Below are 22,753 nucleotides of genomic sequence, written 5' to 3' on the forward strand. Positions count from 1 at the left end.
TTGATAAACTGCTCCATTTCTTTGGCCCCCACTTTTTCTTATATTTAGGTATATATAACCTGTAGCAAAATATATTACTTAATTGGTTTTGATTTATTGATTGGTTTGATATATGGATATATGTACCATGTTCTTTTGAAAATATTTCATGTAAATTGTGTGAAATTTTGAAAATAAATTTAAAAAAAAATTAAAAAAAGGGAAAGTTAGTTAAGGCTAAAATCAGACAATCAGGCCTAAGATTTAAAAGCAACTTCAAAAAAGTGGGACTGTAGATGGGATTTAGACATGGCGAGAGAGGAAGTATGATGCACCAGTTCAGGAAGACTATTCCAAGCACATGGCGCCTAGTCAGACTACAAGCAATTGCCTCCACAGCAGGTTCTGCATTGCAATGCATTTTGCTACTTCCTCTATGCCAGGGGTGGGCAATTCCAGTCCTCGAGGGCCACAAACCTGTCGAGGTTTTAGAATATCCTAATGAATATGCATGACATAGATTTGCATACAACTGAGGCAGAGTGCATGCAAATCTCTCTCATGCATATTCATTAGGGATATCCTGAAAACCAGACTGGTTTGTGGCCCTCGAGGACCGGAAGTGCCCACCCCTGCTCTATACTGTTTGCCTTGTCTTGCCTTTTGTTACCTTCATACATTGCCTCATTGCTTTCTTGATCTGCGTTACTTCTCTGTTACCTTGCCTTATCTGTCCTAGCCTGTGTCTTGTTCCTGTGTCTTGTCCATCTCTCTGCCTGCCTCCTGGTACTGACCGCTGCTACATACTCTGACTTCTCTTCTGACCCCAAATTGGACCTGGATACTGATTTCCTAGCGTGTAGCAGATGGACTCAGGACCAATGGGTATAGTGTACTCGTGCATAGTGTACTCGTGCTAGCAGTTGGAGACGGATCAGATTTCAATCTGACGTCAGCACCTAGTACATATACCCCTGCAGGAAGTGCAGAATCTCAGTATTTTCCGTCTCCAAAGCAGTTAAGAGCTATCTTCACGCTCGCCGAGCGTTAGAACAAATTTAAAGAACAAAACCTACCTGAAGACGAGCCCTGCACTCCTGCGGCGATACCCTCGGGTCCCTCACCCATTTCAGTTTCCCGAGGTGATTTCCGTGGTCCCTCGGAGGTAAGAGCCTCGGTCCGGTGGCCGAATCGCGGCAGGGACCTAGCCCCCGAGCGAGAAGGGTTTGGGCGCGGCATAGAGGCAGCCTCGGTCCGGAGCCGAATCGCGGCGAGGAGTTCGGGCGCGGCTGAGAGGCAGCAAGTGCACCGCCTCGAGCGCGGCGGTGAAGGTATTTACCCTCTCCCCCCGCAGCCGGAGACCGCCCGGGTCGAAACCGGGAAACGCCGAAGACCAGGTAAGGCGTACATCTTCTATTTAACCAGTCTCCGAAGATCGAGGAGGAGCAGGGTCTGCCCACGTGGAGACCCTCCAAGGAGGTCGCCATATTGCCCGCACGCTCGCCGTCGCCATCTTGGCCTTCTTCGCCGCCTGTCGCCCAATCGAGCGCACAAATTCAGCTAAGCGCATATTATAGGCGCCTGAAAATAGCTGGGCGCATATTTTAAGCTAGGCGCCCAATAATTGGGCGCGTATTATAGGCGCCGATTTTTTGGGCGCGCATTATAGGTGCACAAAATTGGGCGCATATTGTAGGCGCTGATAGTTGGGCGCGCATTATAGGCGCTCAAAATTTGGGTGCACATTAAGACTTCTGCGCATAAGCTTCGCGCACAGTACAAGATGCATACCTACGGCTTGGAGCATACCGGCGCGCATATACCAGATGCAATGGAGCACATAAGAGCTTACGGGTCCACAAAAGCGGCAACTCCAGAAATAGGCATAAAAGCCCAAGGCCTCTGCCCTGCATGCCACATCAGAGCTGCACAGAGCGAGGAAGCGGACACCCTGTGTGCACACTGTGAGGAGGCCCTGGGAGATCCAGGCCAGGGCCAGTCCCACCCCAGTCCCAGTGCTAGCTCCTCAGGGGGCACCCCGGACATAGCTGGCCCCAGTGAATCCCAGTGAATATTGAATTGTGATGGATCATGACCTGAATTTGACTATGACCTTGTTCTTATGACATTATAGTTCACTTGTTATTTGTTCCTATGCTTCTCTGCTCTCCTTATGGTTTTTTGTACCCCTTACCCTTACCCTTCCCCTGTTACTTGTAATTTCCGTTGCATTTGTTCCATGTAAACCGAGGTGATGTTTCGACTAACATCGGTATAGAAGATTTTTAAATAAATAAATAAATACCACAGACGGGGACCCCCAGGGAACCGGCGCCCCTCAACTTAGACCCGGCATCTATCTCCTGGGTGGAGTTATTTAAAGGGATTCACGCCTTTGTCAAGGTGCAGACTGAACCCCTGGCCGGCCATCCATATGCACCGGAAGACCCTCATGCCCCAGGACCCTCGAGGCCTAGGCACAGGCTCCCACCGCCCAGAAGCCCCACCTATGGGGACACGGATCTCTCCGAGGAAGAAGTCGAGCCCTTAGAGGAGGGAGAACTCCCCTCGGGAACGGAGCAGCATCGAACCATGAGACGCTTCTTCTCAAAGGATGAGCTTCCGGACCTGGTATCTCAATGCCTGTCGGAACTCGCCATCCCGGGCCAAGGCACCCCAGAGGAACCTAGAACGAGCCCCCTTCTGGAGGGCCTTCGACAGACGTCCCACCATTTTCCCCTCTTATAGGCGGCACAACAGCTAATTGACCTGGAGTGGAATGTGCCGGAATCCTCATTCAAAGGGGGTAGAGCCTTTCGGCCATGTACCCCCTGGACCCATCCAAGGAGCTTCTGGCGTGCCCCAAGGTGGACGCCATAGTTTGCGTGGTCGCTAAGCGCACCACCATACCAGCGGAAGGAGGAGCGGCCCTCAAGGATGCACACGACCGACGCCTGGAAGCCATACTGAAACAGTCTTTGAGGTGGCACCATGTTTCTACAAATTGCGACCTGCTGTACCATGGTGACACGTTCCTGTTTATCCCAAGCCAGGAACAACTCCCCGGGGGAAGACATGGAACCAGCACTTTCGTTCCTCACTGACGCTGCCTCTGATCTAGTATGCACGGCAGCCAGGGGAGTGTCATCCACAGTGGCAGCCAGGAGACAACTCTGGCTGCGAAACCGGTCGGCTAACGCCTCCTCCAAGACAAGCCTCACAAGAATGCCCTTCAGGGGATCCCTCCTGTTAGTCAGCGAACTAGAGAAGCTGGCTAACAGATGGGGCGACTCTCCAGTACCTCGTCTACCAGAAGACAAGACAGAGAGAAACCAGCGTTCCTTTCCCAGGCCCTCCAGAGGCAGAAGCTCACAGCGCTTCAACCCTTACAGGAACAACTACCAAAGCGCCCCGCCCTACGGGCAGGAACCAGTCCTTTCGAAACAAACACAGCAAGAGGGGAACCAGCTCGGGTCCAGGCCCCAGCCGCACCCCACAATGAGATTCAGCCGACCCATCCAAGGGAAGAAGCCATAGGGGGCAGACTAACCCTATTCTACCGCAGATGGGTCGAGATAACTTCGGACAAGTGGGTCCTAGCCGTCATCAGAGAAGGGTACTACCTGGACTTCCTTCGAACCCCTCCGGACAAGTTCGTGGAATCTCCCTGCCACGACCCCCTCAAGAGGGCGGCAGTGGAAGCTACTCTGTCCAGACTCCTGACCATTGAGGCCATAACCCAAGTACCAGCACGGGAAATAACTTCCGGGCATTACTCCATTTATTTCATCGTACCCAAGAAAGGGGGTACCTTCAGACCCATCCTGGACCTCAAGTCGGTGATCCGACACCTAAGGGTCTCAAGATTCCGAACGGAAACCCTGCGGTCAGTTATACGTGCAATACAGCCAGGAAAATACCTCACATCCCTGGATCTGTCGGAAGTCTACTTGCACATCCCAATCCATCAGGAACACCAGCGCTACCTACGCTTCAAGGTCCTGAATCATCACTATCAATTCCGGGCACTACCTTTCGGGTTAGCCACTGCACCGCGGACCTTCACCAAGGTAATAGTAGTGGTAACGGCGACACTCAGGAAGGAGGGAATCCTTGTTCATCCTTACCTGGACGACTGACTGAACAGAGCAAAATCACCGGAGGAGAGCCACCGAGCAACCAACAGAGTCATAACTCTACTGGAAAGCCTAAGATGGGTAGTCAATACAAACAAGAGCTCCCTACAGCCATCGCAGTCGCTGGAATACCTAGGAGTCAGATTCAACACCCAGGAGGACAAGGTCAGTCTGACCCCCACAAGGAGATCAAAGCTGCGGGACCGCCTCCAAACCCTGCTGAGCGCCACCCGGCCTACAGCATGGGATTACCTACAAGTCCTCGGTCTAATGGCATCCACATGTGAAGTGGTACCATGGGCGCGTGCCCACATGAGACCCTTGCAGCGCTCACTCCTATCACGGTGGAGTCCACGATCCCAGAACTACACCGTACATCTACCTCTACCGACCACATTTCGGACCCAGCTAAGGTAGTGGCTACAGTCCAACCACATGAGCCGGGGATCTAGAATATCCTCCCCGACCTGGACCCTGCTCACCACAGATGCCAGCCTACACGGATGGGGAGCACACTGCGAAGAGCTAACCGCCCAAGGACTAGAGGCACGGGCAGTCCGGCTAGCCTGCCTGCGGTTTGCCCACAGACGTCGAAACAAAGCGGTCAGAGTGATGTCTGACAACGCCTCCACGGTGGACTACATCAACAGGCAGGGCGGAACCAGAAGCCAACAGGTATCCTTAGAAATAGCCCCCCTGATGATCAGTGGGGGACCCCAGATCCAACGCCCAAGTACCCAGATACTTCCATCGCAGGCGAGATCCGCAGTCCCAAGGAATCGACGCCCTGGTACAGACCTGGCCACCGGGGGCCCTCCTATACGCATTTTCCCCATGGCCCCTGCTGGGCGCAATCATTAACAAGGCTCAGCAACGCAGAGGTCTAGTTCTTCTGGTGGCCCCGGACTGGCCAAGAAGACCCTGGTACGCAGACATGAGAAGACTACTGGCAGGGGACCCTCTACCCCTGCCCCCACACAGGGACCTACTACAACAAGGTCCCATCCTTCACGAGGATCCAGCTCAATTCTCTCTTACAGTCTGGCCATTGAGAGGGCCGACTGAGGAAGAGGGGATACTCGGGGGGCAGTAATAGACACCCTACTCCGAGCACGCAAGTTCTCCACATCGCTAACATATATAAGGATCTGGAGAGTATTTGATGCCTGGTGCGAAGATCACAACATCGAACCACACTCCTCTAAAGTCCCCATAATTTTGGAATTCTTACAGAATGGACTCCAGCAGGGCCTGTCCCTCAACTCAATCAAGGTACAGATGGCAGTGCTGTCATGCTACGGCCCCAGGAACAAGGGCGACAGCATAGCCACGCATCCAGACATATCAAGATTCCTGAAAGGGCTCAAACACATTCGCCCACCACTAAGGTGACCAGTGCACCAGTGGAACCTCAACCTCGTCATGGAATTCCTAGCGGGACCCGCCTTCAGACCCCTCCGAGGCCTGTCTCTCTGTCTACTAACCCTAAAGATGGTGTTCTTGCTGGCCGTATGCTCGGCCCGCCGCATTTCAGAGCTACAAGCACTGACCTGCCGTGATCCATTTCTCAGAATCACCCCGGGGACCATCCATCTACGCACGTCCCCTCCTTCCTCCCCAAAGTGGTCTCACACCTCCACCTCACCCAAACCATTTCATTACCAACGATGGAAGGTTTGAAGAAGTCTGAAGAAGGCCGGTCTTTACGCCATCTCGACATCGGTAGACTACTATCCAGATTCCTGGAAATGTCAGAACCGGGACGAAAGACGGACCACCTGTTCGTCCTGCACAGCGGGAAGAAGCAAGGGGAAGCGACCTCACGGGCAACCATTGCTCGCTGGATCAAAGAAGTCATCAAGGCGGCCTACGTAGGAGCGGGAAAACCACCACCTCTACAGGTCAAGGCCCATTCCACCAGAGCCCAGGCAGTTCCCTGGGCAGAAACTAGAATGCTGTCACCTGCCGAGATCTGCAGGGCGGCTACATGGTCCTCCATCCATACTTTCTCCAGATTCTACCGTCTGGACGTTCAGGCTCAGGAGGACACGGCATTTGCAAGGGCAATACTAAGTGGACCACGGGCAGCCTCCCACCCGGTTCGGGAGTAGCTTTTATACATCCCATTGGTCCTGAGTCCATCTGCTACACGCTAGGAAATGGAGAAATTACTTACCTGATAATTTCGTTTTCCTTAGTGTAGACAGATGGACTCGGCATCCCACCCTTGGCTGCCGTTACGCATGGTCTTTCAAATAATTCAAGGGTAAGCCATGTTTTCATTTACCTAGGGTATCCACCCATCCGGGTGTCGGCGCTTTCCAGTTGAGTACACTGGCGGTCTCCAGCTATAGTCAATCAACCAGTTCAAGTTAATCAAGTTAATCAAGTTTGAACATTTTAACCAAGTTATGAAGTTATTCAAGTTAACCAAATTATTAAGTTAATCAGTCAGTCACACATATATCCACAATGCTTTTCGAGGAGAATACTGAAGAGCTGCACTTCCTGCAGGGGTATATGTACTAGGGGCTGACATCAGATTGAAATCTGATCCGTCTCCAACTGCTAGCAGAAATACACTATACCCATTGGTCCTGAGTCCATCTCTCTACACTAAGGAAAACAAAATTATCAGGTAAGTAATTTCTCCATTGTACCTGAAGACTGGAGGATAGCCATTGTAACCCCAATATTTAAAGAGGGCTTCAGGGGCGATCCGGGAAACTACGGACCGGTTAGCCTGACTTCAGTGCCAGGAAAAATAGTGGAAAGTGTTCTAAACATCAAAATCACAGAACACATAGAAAGTCATGGTTTAATGGAACAAATTCAGCATGGCTTTACCCAAGGCAAGTCTTGCCTCACAAATCTGCTTCACTTTTTTGAAGGAGTTAATAAACATGTAGATAAAGGTGAACCAGTAGATGTAGTGCACTTGGATTTTCAGAAGGTGTTTGAGAAAGGTTCCTCATGAGAGGCTTCTAGGAAAAGTAAAAAGTCATGGGATAGGTGGTGATGGCCTTTCGTGGATTACAAACTGGCTAAAAGACAGGAAATGGAGTAGGGTTAAATGGACAATTTTCTCAGTGGAAGGGAGTGGACAGTGGATTGCCTAAGGGATCTGTATTGGGACCCTTACTTTTCAATATATTTATAAATGATCTGGAAAGAAATTCGACAAGTGAGGTAATCAAATTTGCAGATGACACAAAATTGTTCAGAGTAGTTAAATCACAAGCAGATTGTGATAAATTGGAGGAAGACCTTGTGAGACTGGAAAATTGGGCATCCAAATGGCAGATGAAATTTAATGTGGACAAGTGCAAGGTGATGCATATAGGGAAAAATAACCCATGCTATGGTTACACAATGTTAGTTCCATATTAGGTGCTACCACCCAAGAAAGAGATCTAGGCGTCATAGTGGATAACACATTGAAATCATCGGTTCAGTGTGCTGCGGCAGTCAAAAAAGCAAACAGAATGTTGGGAATTATTAGAAAGGGAATGTTGAATAAAACAGAAAATGTCATAATGCCTCTGTGTCGCTCCATGGTACCATACTGTGTACATTCCTGGTTGCCGCATCTCAAAAAAGATATAATTGCGATTGAGAAGGTACAGAGAAGGGCGACCAAAATGATAAGGGGAATGGAACAGCTCCACTATGAGGAAAGACTAAAGAGTTTAGGATTTTTCAGCTTGGAGAAGAGACGGCTGAGGGGGGGATATGATAGAGGTGTTTAAAATCATGAGAGGTCTAGAACGGGTAGATGTGAATTGGTTATTTACTCTTTCAGATAATAGACTAGGAAGCACTGCATGAAGTTACATGTGGCACATTTAAAACTAATCAGAGAAAGTTCTTGTTCACTCAATGCACAATTAAACTCTGGAATTTGTTGCCAGAGGATGTGGTTAGTGCAGTTAGTATAGCTGTGTTTAAAAAGGGATTGGATAAGTTCTTGGAGGAGAAGTCCATTACCTGCTATTAATTAAGTTGACTTAGAAAATAGCCACTGCTATTACTAGCAACAGTACCATGGAATAGACTTAATTTTTGGGTACTTGCCAAGTTCTTATGGCCTGGATTGGCCACTGTTGGAAACAGGATGCTGGGCTTGATGGACCCTTGGTCTGACCCAGCAAGGCATGTTCTTATGTTCTTACTCACAAGGAGGGCAAGACGTTGGAGAATTCCAAATGCCTGATACCGCAGCAGGCATTAAGAGGGTTCACAAGCTCTGATAAAAGGCAAAGAACCACAAGAGGAGCACTGCTACATCAGATCTCTCAAGCCATGTGGGACCAAAAGGGGATACTTTTTCTGACCATGATTCGTCATCCCTGTCACCCCCTCGAGCGCACTCCAATGCTTCCTTGGGCTCTTCACAGAGTGGGAAAACTGGTCTTCTCTGGCCTCTCAAAATAGCTGCTTCGAAGATGAATCCTCACCTTTTCTTCTATTCAGGCCTGCACCTTCCTTCATCCTGATGGCAGCCATACTGCCTCAGAATTGCCCAATGGATCTTTCATCCATTTCTCCTCTTCGCACAGGAGCTCATGAACGCAGCTTGGTCCCGCAGGAAGGGGTGCCCCCTTTATTCCCGGGCTTCTGGTCCAACCAGTCATTTGGAGCAAACTTCATCTGTCCTCAGGAATTTCTTCTCTTCTTTGCAACCTCAGATGCATGCACCATCTTCACATCCTCCATCAAAATCAAGGAGGCTGTCATGCCCTCAAAAACCTACAACCCTTTCCCATGAAAGTCCGAGATCTCCACCGTTGGAAGATCTTCTTCCTTTACTTGACCCAGAAGCAGAACACTGCCTGCTTCCTTCACCGTGATCTGAGGTTCCATTAGACAAATCACCAGTGGATTCACCAAGCAGCTCAACGGGGATTCCATCCACCTCATAAGAACATAAGAACATAAGAAATTGCCATGCTGGGACAGACCAAGGGTCCATCAAGCCCAGCATCCTGTTTCCAACAGAGGCCAAAAACCAGGCCACAAGAACCTGGCAATTACCCAAACACTAAGAAGAACCCATGCTACTGATGCAATTAATAGCAGTGGCTATTCCCTAAGTATAATTGATTAATAGCCATTAATGGACTTCTCCTCCAAGAACTTATCCAAACCTTTTTTGAACCCAGCTACACTAACTGCACTAACTACCTTCTCTGGCAACAAATTCCAGAGCTTTATTGTGCGTTGAGTGAAAAAGAATTTTCTCCGATTAGTCTTAAATGTGTTACTTGCTGGCATTTGACTCCAACTAGACTACACCGCTGCTACCCCAGAGTGGATCCCCACTGCTGGCGCAATTGTCGTCAAATTGGAACATATATACACATGTGGTGGGACTGTGAATTCATTCAGCCTCTTTGGTCTTATGTATCCCGGTTACTGTCTGAACTCTTCCAAGCTCCTTGTGCCCTGACCGTGGCACAAGCGCTCCTATTTTTTACGGATGACTCCCGGTTCCGGCTCAAACCTTCATGCAACAGGTTTGCACGGCTACTAAAATGGAGATTGCTTACCATTGGAAACGTACTCATCCCCCCACATCGGAGGAACTTTTACAACGCCTGGATAGGGCCTGTACTCTTTATCGTCTCACGGCTTTGAAGCACCACCGCCTTGCCAAATTCAACCAAGTTTGGGGTCCTTACATATATTGGAGACCTTTGACTTTCACGACCTAATCATAGGCTGACTTTTCAGTTTTAGGTTTAATCGAATCGTTTACTACCATGCTGACGGTGAATGTGCTGTATGGAGAGATGACTTCTTGACTGCTCAGAGTTCTATTGCCAACACATAGCATGCGGGGAGGGTGGGGGGCGGGGGAATAACTTGGAACACTTTGGAGTTTTCTTATATTATAGTGTGTTATTTAGTGATGCTTACTAGAAAATATGCTGTTCTGCTTGTACATGTTTTTCCTGTTATCACTTATCTATAACAGCAATAAAAAACTGTTAATAAAAAAAAAAAAAAAAAATGTGTTACTTGCTAACTTCATGGAATGCCCCCTAGTCCTTCTATTATTCGAAAGTGTAAATAACCGAGTCACATCTACTCGTTCAAGACCTCTCATGATCTTAAAGACCTCTATCATATCCCCCCTCAGCCGTCTCTTCTCCAAGCTGAACAGCCCTAACCTCTTCAGCCTTTCCTCATAGGGGAGCTGTTCCATCCTCTTTATCATTTTGGTTGCCCTTCTCTGTACCTTCTCCATCGCAACTATATCTTTTTTGAGATGCGGCGACCAGAATTGTACACAGTATTCAAGGTGCGGTCTCACCATGGAGCGATACAGAGGCATTATGACATTTTCCGTTCTATTAACCATTCCCTTCCTAATAATTCCTAACATTCTATTTGCTTTTTTGACTGCTGCAGCACACTGAGCCGACGATTTTAAAGTATTATCCACTATGATGCCTAGATCTTTTTCCTGGGTGGTAGCTCCTAACATGGAATCTAACATCGTGTAACTACAGCAAGGGTTATTTTTCCCTATGTGCATCACCTTGCACTTGTCCACATTAAATTTCATCTGCCATTTGGATGCCCAATCTTCCAGTCTTGCAAGGTCCTCCTGTAATGTATCACAGTCTGCATGTGATTTAACTACTCTGAATAATTTTGTATCATCCGCAAATTTGATAACCTCACTCGTCGTATTCCTTTCCAGATCATTTATATATATATTGAAAAGCACCGGTCCCAATACAGATCCCTGAGGTACTCCACTGTTTACCCTTTTCCACTGAGAATATTGACCATTTAATCCTACTCTCTGTTTCCTGTCTTTTAACCAGTTTGTAATCCACGAAAGGACATCGCCTCCTATCCCATGACTTTTTAGTTTTCGTAGAAGCCTCTCATGAGGGACTTTGTCAAACGCCTTCTGAAAATCCAAATACACTACATCTACCGGTTCACCTTTATCCACATGTTTATTAACCCCTTCTGGAACCTCTCTGGAAGAATCTCCTGAGCACACCTCTGCACTGGAAGATCTAACCTATTCCAGATTTGTGGAGAAGGTCGGAACCATCTTGAATATGGAAGCTCATAAAATACCAGGCCTATGCTCTGAGGTGTTAGGCATCCTAAACATTCTGGATATTTCTGTGGAGCCCATGGGCCCTGCCTTCACATGCCGTATTAGATGCGGTTCTAATGAAGACATGGGAGTCCCCTCCCTTTTCCGGATTACCAGTGGCTAGGAAACTAGACTTCATGTTTTGTCTAAAAAAAATCCCCAGACTATGGTATAGTGCAGTTACCTCATGCCTCAGTTGTTGGGGAGCCCACAATGAAAAAGGCTAAGAAATCTAGACGCCATTCAAATGCACCACCCGGCAGAGCCACAAAATCTTAGACTTCACCTGCAAAGTTTTTCATGGCTCAGTGCTGTGGTCTGCTCTAGAACAGAACAGCACCAGTTTTAAATGATGCAATATCTCTACAAGAGTGTGCAGAAACTAAAGCCTTTCATTCAGTCTGACACAGGGGAGGAGATACTGCAGCCTCGCCATGGTTTAGAGGAGGTTCTTAAACATCTTCATGATCAGTCTGAGACCACCTTTTTAGTGGTGAAATGACTTTTCTTCTGGAGATTCTTTTATCAGTCACAAACTGATTATATATACAATTGGGATTGTTACAAGTGCTAACTATTGTGGTATCATCTTAAGATTATTTCTGAACTCTTTGGATCAAGACTTGAGGCTAGGAAATAAACTTCTGGTCAGTAACTCTGGTAAAAGAAAAAAAACAGCATAATCCCAAACTATTTCAGCTAAATCAGAGGACTATATGTAATGAATGACTTGCATACCTAGAGATAATTAAGTTCTATTTTAATTAAAATGAATAGATATTTTTATATGCAGATACAAGAAGCACAATAGCAACAGCTGGAGGGTTAGCGCCAATAGTAGCCAAACTTGACAATATAACATTTGAGGGGTTTCAGAGATTCGTTTGGAGCAGTTACATAAACACACAATAAATATTGCAAATTACTATAAAATGTTTTCTGAATAATATGTAAAGTGGAAAAGTCTGCTTTTTTAAGTCAGATTATATTGCTTGCATTTTTTGCACTTTCTGTTGTACATGCTATAACAGGCTGAATTTAGTGACATTTTTGGTTTTGACTTTTCAGCTTGTGATGGAATAACTCCCTTATTTCTTTTATTTTTATTCTCCTTTAGGTGCTGGAAAATTACTCTGATGCTCCCATGACCCCAAAACAGATTTTGCAAGTTATAGAAGCAGAAGGACTGAAGGAAATGAGGCAGGTGTTTGTGCTTTTTGTAAGACAGTGGCATGGATGCTTGCATGATAAATTGGATAGGTATTTTGTGGGGGTAAGCCAGGCTGCTGAAATCTTGAGCACCAGTTCACTATGGGGCATTGAGCAAGAAGGCTGAAAAATGATTCCTGGGCCTCCATTTAGAAGGAAAAACAGCTTTCCTCATCCGGGAGGGGAAGGCAGAGTGAGAGAGTATAGTGCTGGAGGAAGGGAAAGCAAGGGGATGCTTGCTGGCAAAGGGGTAAAGGCTGAAAGAATAATGTAGGGGCCGTGGGGGAGTGGGAGAAGGCAGACTAACAGGGAACATCTGAAGAGGAGGAGAAGCCTGAGAGTGGGTGAGGAGATAAGGGTATGCAGGGGATAGAGAAGGCAGAGCATGAAGGGGTGGGGGAGGAGAAGGATTAAAGTGGGTGTGGGCTGGATAAGGGTTATGATGAAAGAGTAAAGGAGGGGGAACAGAGTAGTGGGTTGGGGAAACTGAAAGGAGAGAGTAAGTGGAAGATGGGTCTAATGAAGAGAGGGAGAGATGGAGGTGAGACTAGAAAAGGGCAGCATAGGTGAGAGCTGTGAGAAAGATATTGGAAAGGGAAATAGGGTGAGGGGCATGGAAAATGTGGCAAGAGATGGAGAGGTGAAAATGGGATAGAAAGAAATAGAAAAGAGGAATGAAAAGTAAAGTAGGAAGAAATGTCAGAGTTAGGAGAGGTGATAGAAAGAAAAATGAGAAAGTAATCAGAAGATAAATATGGAGAAGGATAAAACAGTACAATGAGGAAAGCATGGACAACAAAAGCAAAAGTTTATTTTCAATTGTATTTTGTGCCTTGATTTTTTTAACTTGTAGTTTTTAAATTATTCTTAATGTATATGTAATTAGATAACCAGAGTAGAACAGTGCCACTTATCTTTAAATCTATCAACTTTTATTTTTAATATTTTCAAGAGTAGGAGTTGTGATCCAGTAACTTCTAAGACGCATTAGAGGAGTTAGTGAATGAGAAGGGGCACAAAGAGGAAGAGTTGGAAGGGTGGGAAAGATAAAGAAGATAACGCAGTGGGTTACAAAAGATGCTGTAACAAGCTGGGACCGGAGAAAAAGGGGGAACACAAGGATGCATATTGAGGGAGGAGATGGTTGTGGGAAAACTGAGACCAGAGGAGGAGCATAGAGAGCAACTGGGAGTGGGACAGAAAGAGGAGACATTTTTATCTAATTTGTAGGGTCGTCCTCATCACCTCCCCTATGCAACTGTTCAGGGGCCTAGACTGTGCTGAGCTTGTCTAGCAGCCAGTACAGAGTTGAACTAGTTCATTTGTTTTGTAAGAATTTTTGGTCTTGTTCCTAGATTTTGAGCAGAATTTGAAACAGCCCTGGAACAAGCATGAATAGGATTATAAATGCATGTTTCCTGGCGTGTAGCCAGATGGACTCAGAACGAATGGGTATAGTATGCTCGTGCTAGCAGTTGGAGACGGATCTGACGTCAGCACGGGTGTATATATACCCCCACAGGAAGCGTAGCAACTTAGTAATTTCCGTCTCCAAAGCAGTTTGGAGAGCCTGCACACTTGCGGAGCGTGTTTTCCAAATCTACTTTCTACTTTTCTTTTTTTCTAACAACTTCTACAGCATAGAGCCCCGCACTCCTGCGGTGATACCCTAAGGTCCCTCCCCCAGTAGAGTTTCCCGGGGTGATTTCCGTGATCCCCCGGAGGTTTAAGTCCTCGGTCCGGTGGCCGAATCGCGGCAGGGACACAGCCCCCTGGCGAGGTTCGGGTGAGGCTTACGAGGCGCCTCGGTCCCGGCGTGGACGAGGCAGCGGGTGCATATCCTCAAACGCAGCGGTGAAGGTATTTCCCCTCTCCCACCACAGCCGGAGACCGCCCGGGTTCCAGCCGGGAAGCGCCGAGGATCAGGTAAGGTGTACGGCTTTTACTTCTGGTCTCCGAGGAACCGAGGCACGCCGTGGAGGGCGCCATTTTGTGGCCTTGTTCAGGTATTGAGCGCCTGTAATAGGCGCATATTCTATTCCTCCTTGTGCGTATATTGCTAACCGCTTATTGCGGAGAGCATATTGAATGACATTGAGCGTGTATTGCTAACCGCTTATTGCTGAGAGCATATTGAATACCATTGAGCGTGTATTGCTAACCGCCTATTGCTGAGAGCATATTGAATGACATTGAGCGAGTATTGCTAACCGCTTATTGCGGAGAGCATATTGAATGACATTGAGCGAGTATTGCTAACCGCTTATTGCGGAGAGCATATTGAATGACATTGAGCGAGTATTGCTAACCGCTTATTGCTGAGAGCATATTGCATACCATTGAGCGTGTATTGCTAACCGCTTATTGCTGAGAGCATATTGCATACCATTGAGCGTATATTGCATATTGCATTATTGTGCGCCTGTTGTATTAAGCGCATATTGCTGCCGCATATTATTATTGTGCGCCTGTTGTATTCCGCGCATATTGCTGCCGCATATTATTATTGTGCGCCTGTTGTATTAAGCGTATATTGCTGCCGCATATTATTATTGTGCGCTTGTTGTATTAAGCGCATATTGCTGCCGCATATTATTATTGTGCGCCTGTTGTATTAAGCGCATATTGCTGCCGCCGATTAGTACTAAGCGCCTGATGTGCTAAGCGCGCATATTGCTGCCGCATATTATTCAATGGAACAGAAAGCCTCAGCGTCTTCAGCGGGGGCGCCTCCTGCCTCCGGCATTAAAGCTCTCGGCTTCTGCTCCGCATGCCAGCTTAGAGCCACGCACAGTGAAGAGCCAGACTCCCTTTGTGCCCAATGTGAGGAGGCAGTGGGACCCTCGGGCCAGGACCAGTCTCAGCCACGATTTGCTGACAATTCCCCAGGGGCTACCCCGGATTTAGCGGTCAGTCTCGACCAATCGGGAATCCCGGGGGATCTTGTACCCCGGCGATTAGAGGCTGCTTCAATTTCCTGGGTGGATCTCTTTAAGGGGATTCATGCCTTTGTACAGATGCAAACGGCTTCCCATCCAGGCCCTGCGGTTCCAGTTGTTTCTGCTGTTTCTGCGGTCCCTGCGGTGCCTGCGACTGCGGCGGCCGCTGCGGTGGCGGCTCCCGTGGATCCTGTTCCTGGACCCTCATGCCCTTATCGTGAGCGGGACCTCCCGCCGCTGGACAGTCCAGATCAGTCAGACCAGGAGGTTTCACTGGACGAGTCTGAACTCCCGGACGAGGGGGAACTTCCCCCAGGGATTGAGCCATATAGAACCATGAGGCAGTTCTTCCCTAAGGAGGATCTCTCGGACCTGGTGTCCCAGTGCCTGGCGGAGTTGGATATTACAGGTCCCAGCGCTACAGTGCCCTCTGCGCAGAACCCCCTGCTGGAAGGTCTTCGTCCTACAGCCCGCCATTTTCCATTCTTGCAAGCAGCACAACAACTGATAGATTTAGAATGGGCTGCACCAGCAGCCGCATTCAAAGGGGGTCGGGCCCTGACGGGCATGTACCCACTGGCGCCGGCTATCCAGGAGCTGCTGGCGTGCCCTCAGGTGGACGCCTTGATTAGCGCTGTGGTCAAGCGCACTACCATTCCAGTTGAAGGGGGGGCGGCCCTCAAGGAGCCTCATGACCGGCGACTGGACACCATTCTGAAACAGACTTTTGAGGTGGCAGCTCTATCTTTGCGGATCGCAACCTGCTGCACAGTGGTGACGCGTGCCTGTTTGTCACAGGTCAGGAACAACGCTCCAGCAGCAGACATGGAGTCCGCTCTCTCGTTCCTCACGGATGCTGCATCAGACCTAGTCCGAACAACAGCCAAGGGGATCTCATCCTCCGTAGCTGCCAGGAGGCAGCTCTGGATCCGGAAATGGTCAGCTAATGCACCTTCAAAGACACGCCTCACCGCTCTTTCCTTTTTGGCAGCGACCTTGATAAACTGGCCAGCACATGGGGCGCTTCTCCAGTACCTCGACTGCCGGAAGATCGGTTCAGGAGGAATCAGCGCGCCTTTCCAAGGCCCTCCAGGGGTAGAAGCTCCCAGCGCTTCATTCCCTACAGGAGTCGCTACCAGGCACCTCGTCCTCAGGCCAGGAACCAGGCCTTTCGGACCAAGCAGCGCAAGAGGGGAGCAGGCCCGGGCTCCGGTCCCGGCCGCGCCTCACAATGAGAATCCGCCGATCCATGTGGAGGACGGAGCCATAGGGGGCAGGTTAACCCTCTTCTACCCCAGATGGGTCGAGATTACGTCGGACCAGTGGGTCCTCGCCATCATCCGAGAGGGGTATTATCTGGACTTGGACTTTCATCATCTCCCTCCGGACAAGTTTGTGGAATCTTCCTGTCCCACACACAAGAAGGCAGCATTGGAAGCTACCCTGGCGAGACTCCTGTCCTTGAAAGCCATCATCCCAGTACCTGCCTGGGAAGTGAATTCTGGACACTATTCCATTTATTTCATGGTACCCAAGAAAGGGGGCACCTTTCGGCCCGTACTGGACCTCAAGTCGGTCAATCAATACTTACGGGTCCCGAGGTTTCGCATAGAAACTCTACGGTCCGTCAAGACCGCAGTACAGCCAGGAGAATTCCTCACGGCCTTAGACCTGTCAGAAGCCTACCTGCATATCCCGATCCATCCGGATCATCAGCGCTACCTACGCTTCAAGGTTCTAGGACGCCACTTCCAGTTCCGGGCTCTGCCCTTCGGGTTGGCCACGTCACCGCGGACCTTCACCAAGGTGGTCGTAGTGGTAGCAGCGGCACTCAGGCGGGAAGGAATTCTGGTCCTTCCCTACCTAGACGACTGGCTGATCAGGGCGAAATCTCGAGAGGAGAGCCATCGGACAACCGACAGAGTGATCGCCCTTCTGGAAAGCTTGGGCTAGGTAATCAACCTCAGCAAGAGTTGCCTACAGCCTTCCCAGTCACTGGAATACCTGGGAGTACAGTTCGACACCCGGGCAGACACAGTCAGTCTCACTGCCAAGAGAAAGTTGAAACTTCAGCAGCATATCCAGTACTTGATGGGAGCCAGTCGGCCCATAGCTTGGGATTATCTGCAGGTTCTCGGTCTCATGGCATCCACCCTGGAAGTGGTACCTTGGGCAAGGGCCCATATGAGACCTCTACAGCACTCCCTGCTCTCTCGCTGGAGCCCCCGGCTACGGAACTATTCCACGCACCTACTTCTGCCGGCCAGAGTACGGACCCAGTTACGGTGGTGGTTGCAGTCCAACCACATGAGCAGGGGGTCGAAGATGTCCTCCCCCACGTGGACTCTGCTCACCACATATGCCAGCCTGAGCGGCTGGGGAGCACACTGCGAAGAACTCACTGCACAAGGGCGGTGGAACAGAGAGGAGTCAGCGTGGAACATCAACCGTCTAGAGGCCCGGGCAGTCCGATTGGCATGCCTTCGATTTGCTCACAGACTGAAGAACAGAGCAGTCAGAGTGATGTCCGACAACGCCACCATGGTGGCATACATCAATCGTCAGGGCGGAACCAGAAGCCGACAGGTATCGCTTGAGATCGCCCTACTGATGGCTTGGGCAGAGGCGAATCTTCAGGACATCTCCGCCGTCCACATTGCCGGGAAGGGCAACATCACGGCAGACTTCCTCAGCAGAGAAAGCCTAAATCCGGGAGAGTGGCAGCTGTCACCCACAGCCTTCCAGATGATTGTGGATCACTGGGGGATTCCGGACATGGATTTACTGGCGGACAAGTCCAACGCTCAAGTACCCAGATACTTCAGCCGCAAGCGCGACCCGTTCGCACACGGAATCAATTCCCTGGTTCAGCCATGGCCTCCAGGGACTCTGCTATACGCTTTTCCTCCGTGGCCTCTGCTGGGCGCCATCATCCACAAGATTCAGAAACACCGGTGCCTAGTTCTTCTAGTGGCACCAGACTGGCCAAGAAGACCCTGGTACGTGGACATGAGAAGACTACTGGCAGGGGAGCCTCTTCCCCTGCCTCCTCTCCGGGACCTTCTACGTCAAGGTCCCAGCCTCCTCAAGGATCCTGCTCAATTCTCTCTTACATTGAGAGGGCTAGACTCTCTTACATTGAGAGGGCTAGACTGAAGAAAAGCGGTTACTCGGAGCCCGTGATAAATAAACTCCTTCGAGCTCGCAAGTTTTCCACTTCCCTCACCTACATAAGGATCTGGAGAGTATTCGAAGCATGGTGCGACACTCATGGCACCAATCCACATGCGACTACAATCCCTATTGTGTTGGATTTCCTGCAAGATGGACTTCAGAAGGGTCTCTCCCTCAGCTCCATCAAGGTTCAGGTGGCTGCGCTGTCTTGCTACGGTCCCAGGAGGGATGGCAAGACTATTGCCAAGCACCCAGATGTTTCGCGTTTCCTGAAAGGAGTCAAGCATATTCGTCCGCCACTGAAGTGGCCTGTGCCCTTATGGAACCTCAATCTTGTTTTGGATTTCATCGCGGGATCCACCTTCAGACCCCTTCGGGGCCTGTCTCTCCCTTCTCTAACCTTGAAGATGGTGTTCTTGCTGGCTGTATGTTCAGCACGCCGCATCTCAGAGCTACAAGCACTGTCCTGCCGTGATCCCTTTCTCAGAATCACTCCTGAGGCTATCCATCTTCGGACGGTTCCCTCCTTTCTACCTAAAGTGGTTTCACGGTTTCATCTTAACCAAACCATATCCTTGCCTACCACGGCGGGTTTGAAGAAATCTGAAGAAGGACGTTTATTACGCCATCTCGACATTGGCAGAGTGCTGCCCAGATATCTGGAAGTGACACAAGAACTACGAAAGACGGACCATCTGTTCGTCCTGCACAGCGGGATGAAGCAAGGTGAAGCGGCCTCGCGGCCCACCATCGCCCGCTGGATTAAAGAAGTTATCAGAGCAGCTTACGTGGAGGCTGGGAAGTCTCCGCCTCTACAAGTCAAGGCTCATTCTACCAGAGCACATGCGGCATCTTGGGCAGAATACAGGATGCTGTCGCCTGCAGAAATCTGTAAAGCGGCGATGTGGTCCTCCCTCCATACCTTTTCCAGGTTCTACCGTCTGGATGTCCAGGCCAGGGAGGACTCAGCATTTGAGAGGGCGGTACTACATGGTCCTCAGGCAGCCTCCTGCCCAGGCTGGGAGTAAAGCTTTTGTACATCTTCTGAGTCCATCTGGCTAAACGCCAGGAAATGTTGAGATTACTTACCTGATAATCTCCTTTTCCTTAGTGTAGACAGATGGACTCAGCATCCCGCCCAGCTGCCTGTGTACATGGGTTTCACCGATTCAAGGTAAGCCATGTCATCTGCTTCCATAAGAGCGTACACTCTACCGGGTGTCAACGCCTTCCGGTTGGGAATGCTGGCGGTCTCCAGCTACTATCAATCGGTCAGGGGAATCCTGTTTCACTATTTCACTGAGCGTCAGTACACACAACCATAACAGCTTTTGCAAGGAAGATTACTAAGTTGCTAAGCTTCCTGTGGGGGTATATATACACCCGTGCTGACGTCAGATCCGTCTCCAACTGCTAGCACGAGCATACTATACCCATTCGTTCTGAGTCCATCTGTCTACACTAAGGAAAAGGAGATTATCAGGTAAGTAATCTCAACATTTCTTAGCATCCAGCCAGATGAATCCAGAACAAGTGGGTTATGCACTCCTACCAGCGGATGGAGACGGAGCAAACTGAAGTCACAGCATATATATATATCACAAAAATCACTCCCTATGGAGAATGGAAAAAAGCACCTCAATCTGTATTGTTATAAACACCATAAATCAGGAATTTTTCATTTGTTATATGTAAAAAAAAATTTTATTACTTCAATTATAAATTTTATAAAAACATTCTCATATCCAATATTTGTCACAATTTTTTTATATAATTCAATTGTTACTTTATATAAAACAACTCATTCAATAATGTGTAAAAAAAAACTAAATGCATCACTGTTCACAGCCCCTACCTCTATGCTGCTACTAAGCTCAAACTGACCCTCAAATGTCAGGTTCTTGTGGCCTGGTTTGGCCTCTATTGGAAACAGGATGCTGGACTTGATGGACCCTTGGTCTGACCCAGCATGGCAATTTCTTATGTTCTTATGTTTCTTATGTCTCCTTCTAAACCATGCAATTTTAATCACTGTTGATAAACATAATGAATTAAATTAATCTCTTCATTGATCATCATATCATATCTGCTGCAGCAGTCAAAAAAGCAAATAGAATGTTAGGAATTATTAGGAAGGGAATGGTTAATAGAACGGAAAATGTCATAATGCCTCTGTATCGCTCCATGGTGAGACCGCACCTTGAATACTGTGTACAATTCTGGTCGCCGCATCTCAAAAAAGATATAGTTGCGATGGAGAAGGTACAGAGAAGGGCAACCAAAATGATAAAGAGGATGGAACAGCTCCCCTATGAGGAAAGGCTGAAGAGGTTAGGGCTGTTCAGCTTGGAGAAGAGACGGCTGAGGGGGGATATGATAGAGGTCTTTAAGATCATGAGAGGTCTTGAACGAGTAGATGTGACTCGGTTATTTACACTTTCGAATAATAGAAGGACTAGGGGGCATTCCATGAAGTTAGCAAGTAACACATTTAAGACTAATCGGAGAAAATTCTTTTTCACTCAACGCACAATAAAGCTCTGGAATTTGTTGCCAGAGAAGGTAGTTAGTGCAGTTAGTGTAGCTGGGTTCAAAAAAGGTTTGGATAAGTTCTTGGAGGAGAAGTCCATTAATGGCTATTAATCAATTATACTTAGGGAATAGCCACTGCTATTAATTGCATCAGTAGCATGGGTTCTTCTTAGTGTTTGGGTAATTGCCAGGTTCTTGTGGCCTGGTTTTTGGCCTCTGTTGGAAACAGGATGCTGGGCTTGATGGACCCTTGGTCTGACCCAGCATGGCAATTTCTTATGTTCTTATGTTCTTATATCCACATGAGAACTTTTTTACCAACATTCATTTGAAAATGCAATGTAACATTGCATCCCCCATTTTATAATTCATCAATTATCATGTAAATATAGAAAATGTAACAAGTAGTTCAATTCCCATCTGTGGTGTTCCTGATTATGTTAAATCCTTTCCCATCAAGGCCCTTGTTTCGCCTTCTTAGCTTCTTCACTGGAACTTTCAAAAGGAACGATCAACAGCAAGTAAATCCCCCAAACGATTAATTCTTAAAAATCTGAACTCACTCCCACCTTATCAAGGGGCGAGTCAGAAAAATCACTATTGCCTCGTGGCTAGATCAATCAGCTTCAATTGTCAACACAATTCACATTTCCCAAACCCGTTAGTTCACTGGCAAGACCAATCTCTTCAGCTGTATCGGGCTACTTGTAATAGAGCTGAGTGCCTCATATAAAGTATGAAATTGAAGATAACCTCAAAATGGACAAAAATTGTTCCAAAAGATTGAAGAATAAAGAGACTCAATTTCCAACTGGCGCTCTCTCCATAAGCCATCCTAATCAAATGCCAGGATGTCTTCTCTTTTAGTATGCTCCCAAGCTGGTTTCTTTCAGCGTTCATCAGTATCTATCTATCTATCCATCCATCCCAGGACAAGCAGGATGCTAGTCCTCACATATAGGTGACATAATTGATGGAGCCCTGGTACGGAAAACTTTGTCAAAGTTTCTAGAAACTTTTGACTGGTCCTGTGAGGCCACTGAGCATGCCCAGCATGCCATGATATTCTCTGCCACAGGCGTCTCTCTTCAGTCTTCGTTTTTCCGCGCTGCTGTAGGCATCGTGGAGCAAGGAGCCTTGTGAGTTTTTCTCAGTGTTATTTCTCATTCATTTTCTCCCACAAGGGATCTCTCAGATTTCCACCGGCTGGTGAGTAATCATAGTCTTGTTTTTACTCCTTGAGTAAAAAATTTTTTCTCATAATTTTTTCCCTCATTTCATTGACGGCTGTCGATTGAAAATGGCTACCGGATTTAAAAAATGTCCTATCTGTAATCGGACAATGTCCATTACAGATCCACACCTCGAGTGTGTCCTTTGTTTGGGGGACAAACATGATGTCTACCCTAAATGTGCAGAGATGACTCCGAAGGGAAGAAAACTTCACCAAGAGAAGATGGAACATCTTTTCCATCTACAGCTTTTGCCTTCTCTCTCAACATCAACAAAATAGTCTCCGGCCGGAGTCTCAAAACGAATAATATTGAAAAAATGTCATCCGGAGGGGTCCGGAGACCATCGCCAACGACATCAATTGCATCGACAAGGTCAGTGATTGAACACCGTCAAAAACATCAACACACATCAACTTCAGTGGCGCT

The 22,753-nt window shown here is 48.2% G+C and overlaps 1 protein-coding gene across 3 annotated transcripts in view; it reads left to right on the plus strand.

Annotated features, from left to right (window-relative positions):
- Positions 1-22,753, plus strand: part of ASXL1 (ASXL transcriptional regulator 1) — a 392,468-nt gene that overhangs the window by 77,142 nt on the left and 292,573 nt on the right. For all 3 annotated transcript variants that reach the window (XM_029611257.1, XM_029611256.1, XM_029611259.1), the window contains exon 2: positions 12,356-12,438. In XM_029611257.1, coding sequence (XP_029467117.1) covers positions 12,356-12,438 — 83 coding nt within the window. The remainder of the gene's footprint in view (positions 1-12,355; positions 12,439-22,753) is intronic.

This window comes from Rhinatrema bivittatum, chromosome 8 (assembly GCF_901001135.1).
Source record: "Rhinatrema bivittatum chromosome 8, aRhiBiv1.1, whole genome shotgun sequence".
Classification (NCBI taxonomy): Eukaryota; Metazoa; Chordata; class Amphibia; order Gymnophiona; family Rhinatrematidae; genus Rhinatrema; species Rhinatrema bivittatum.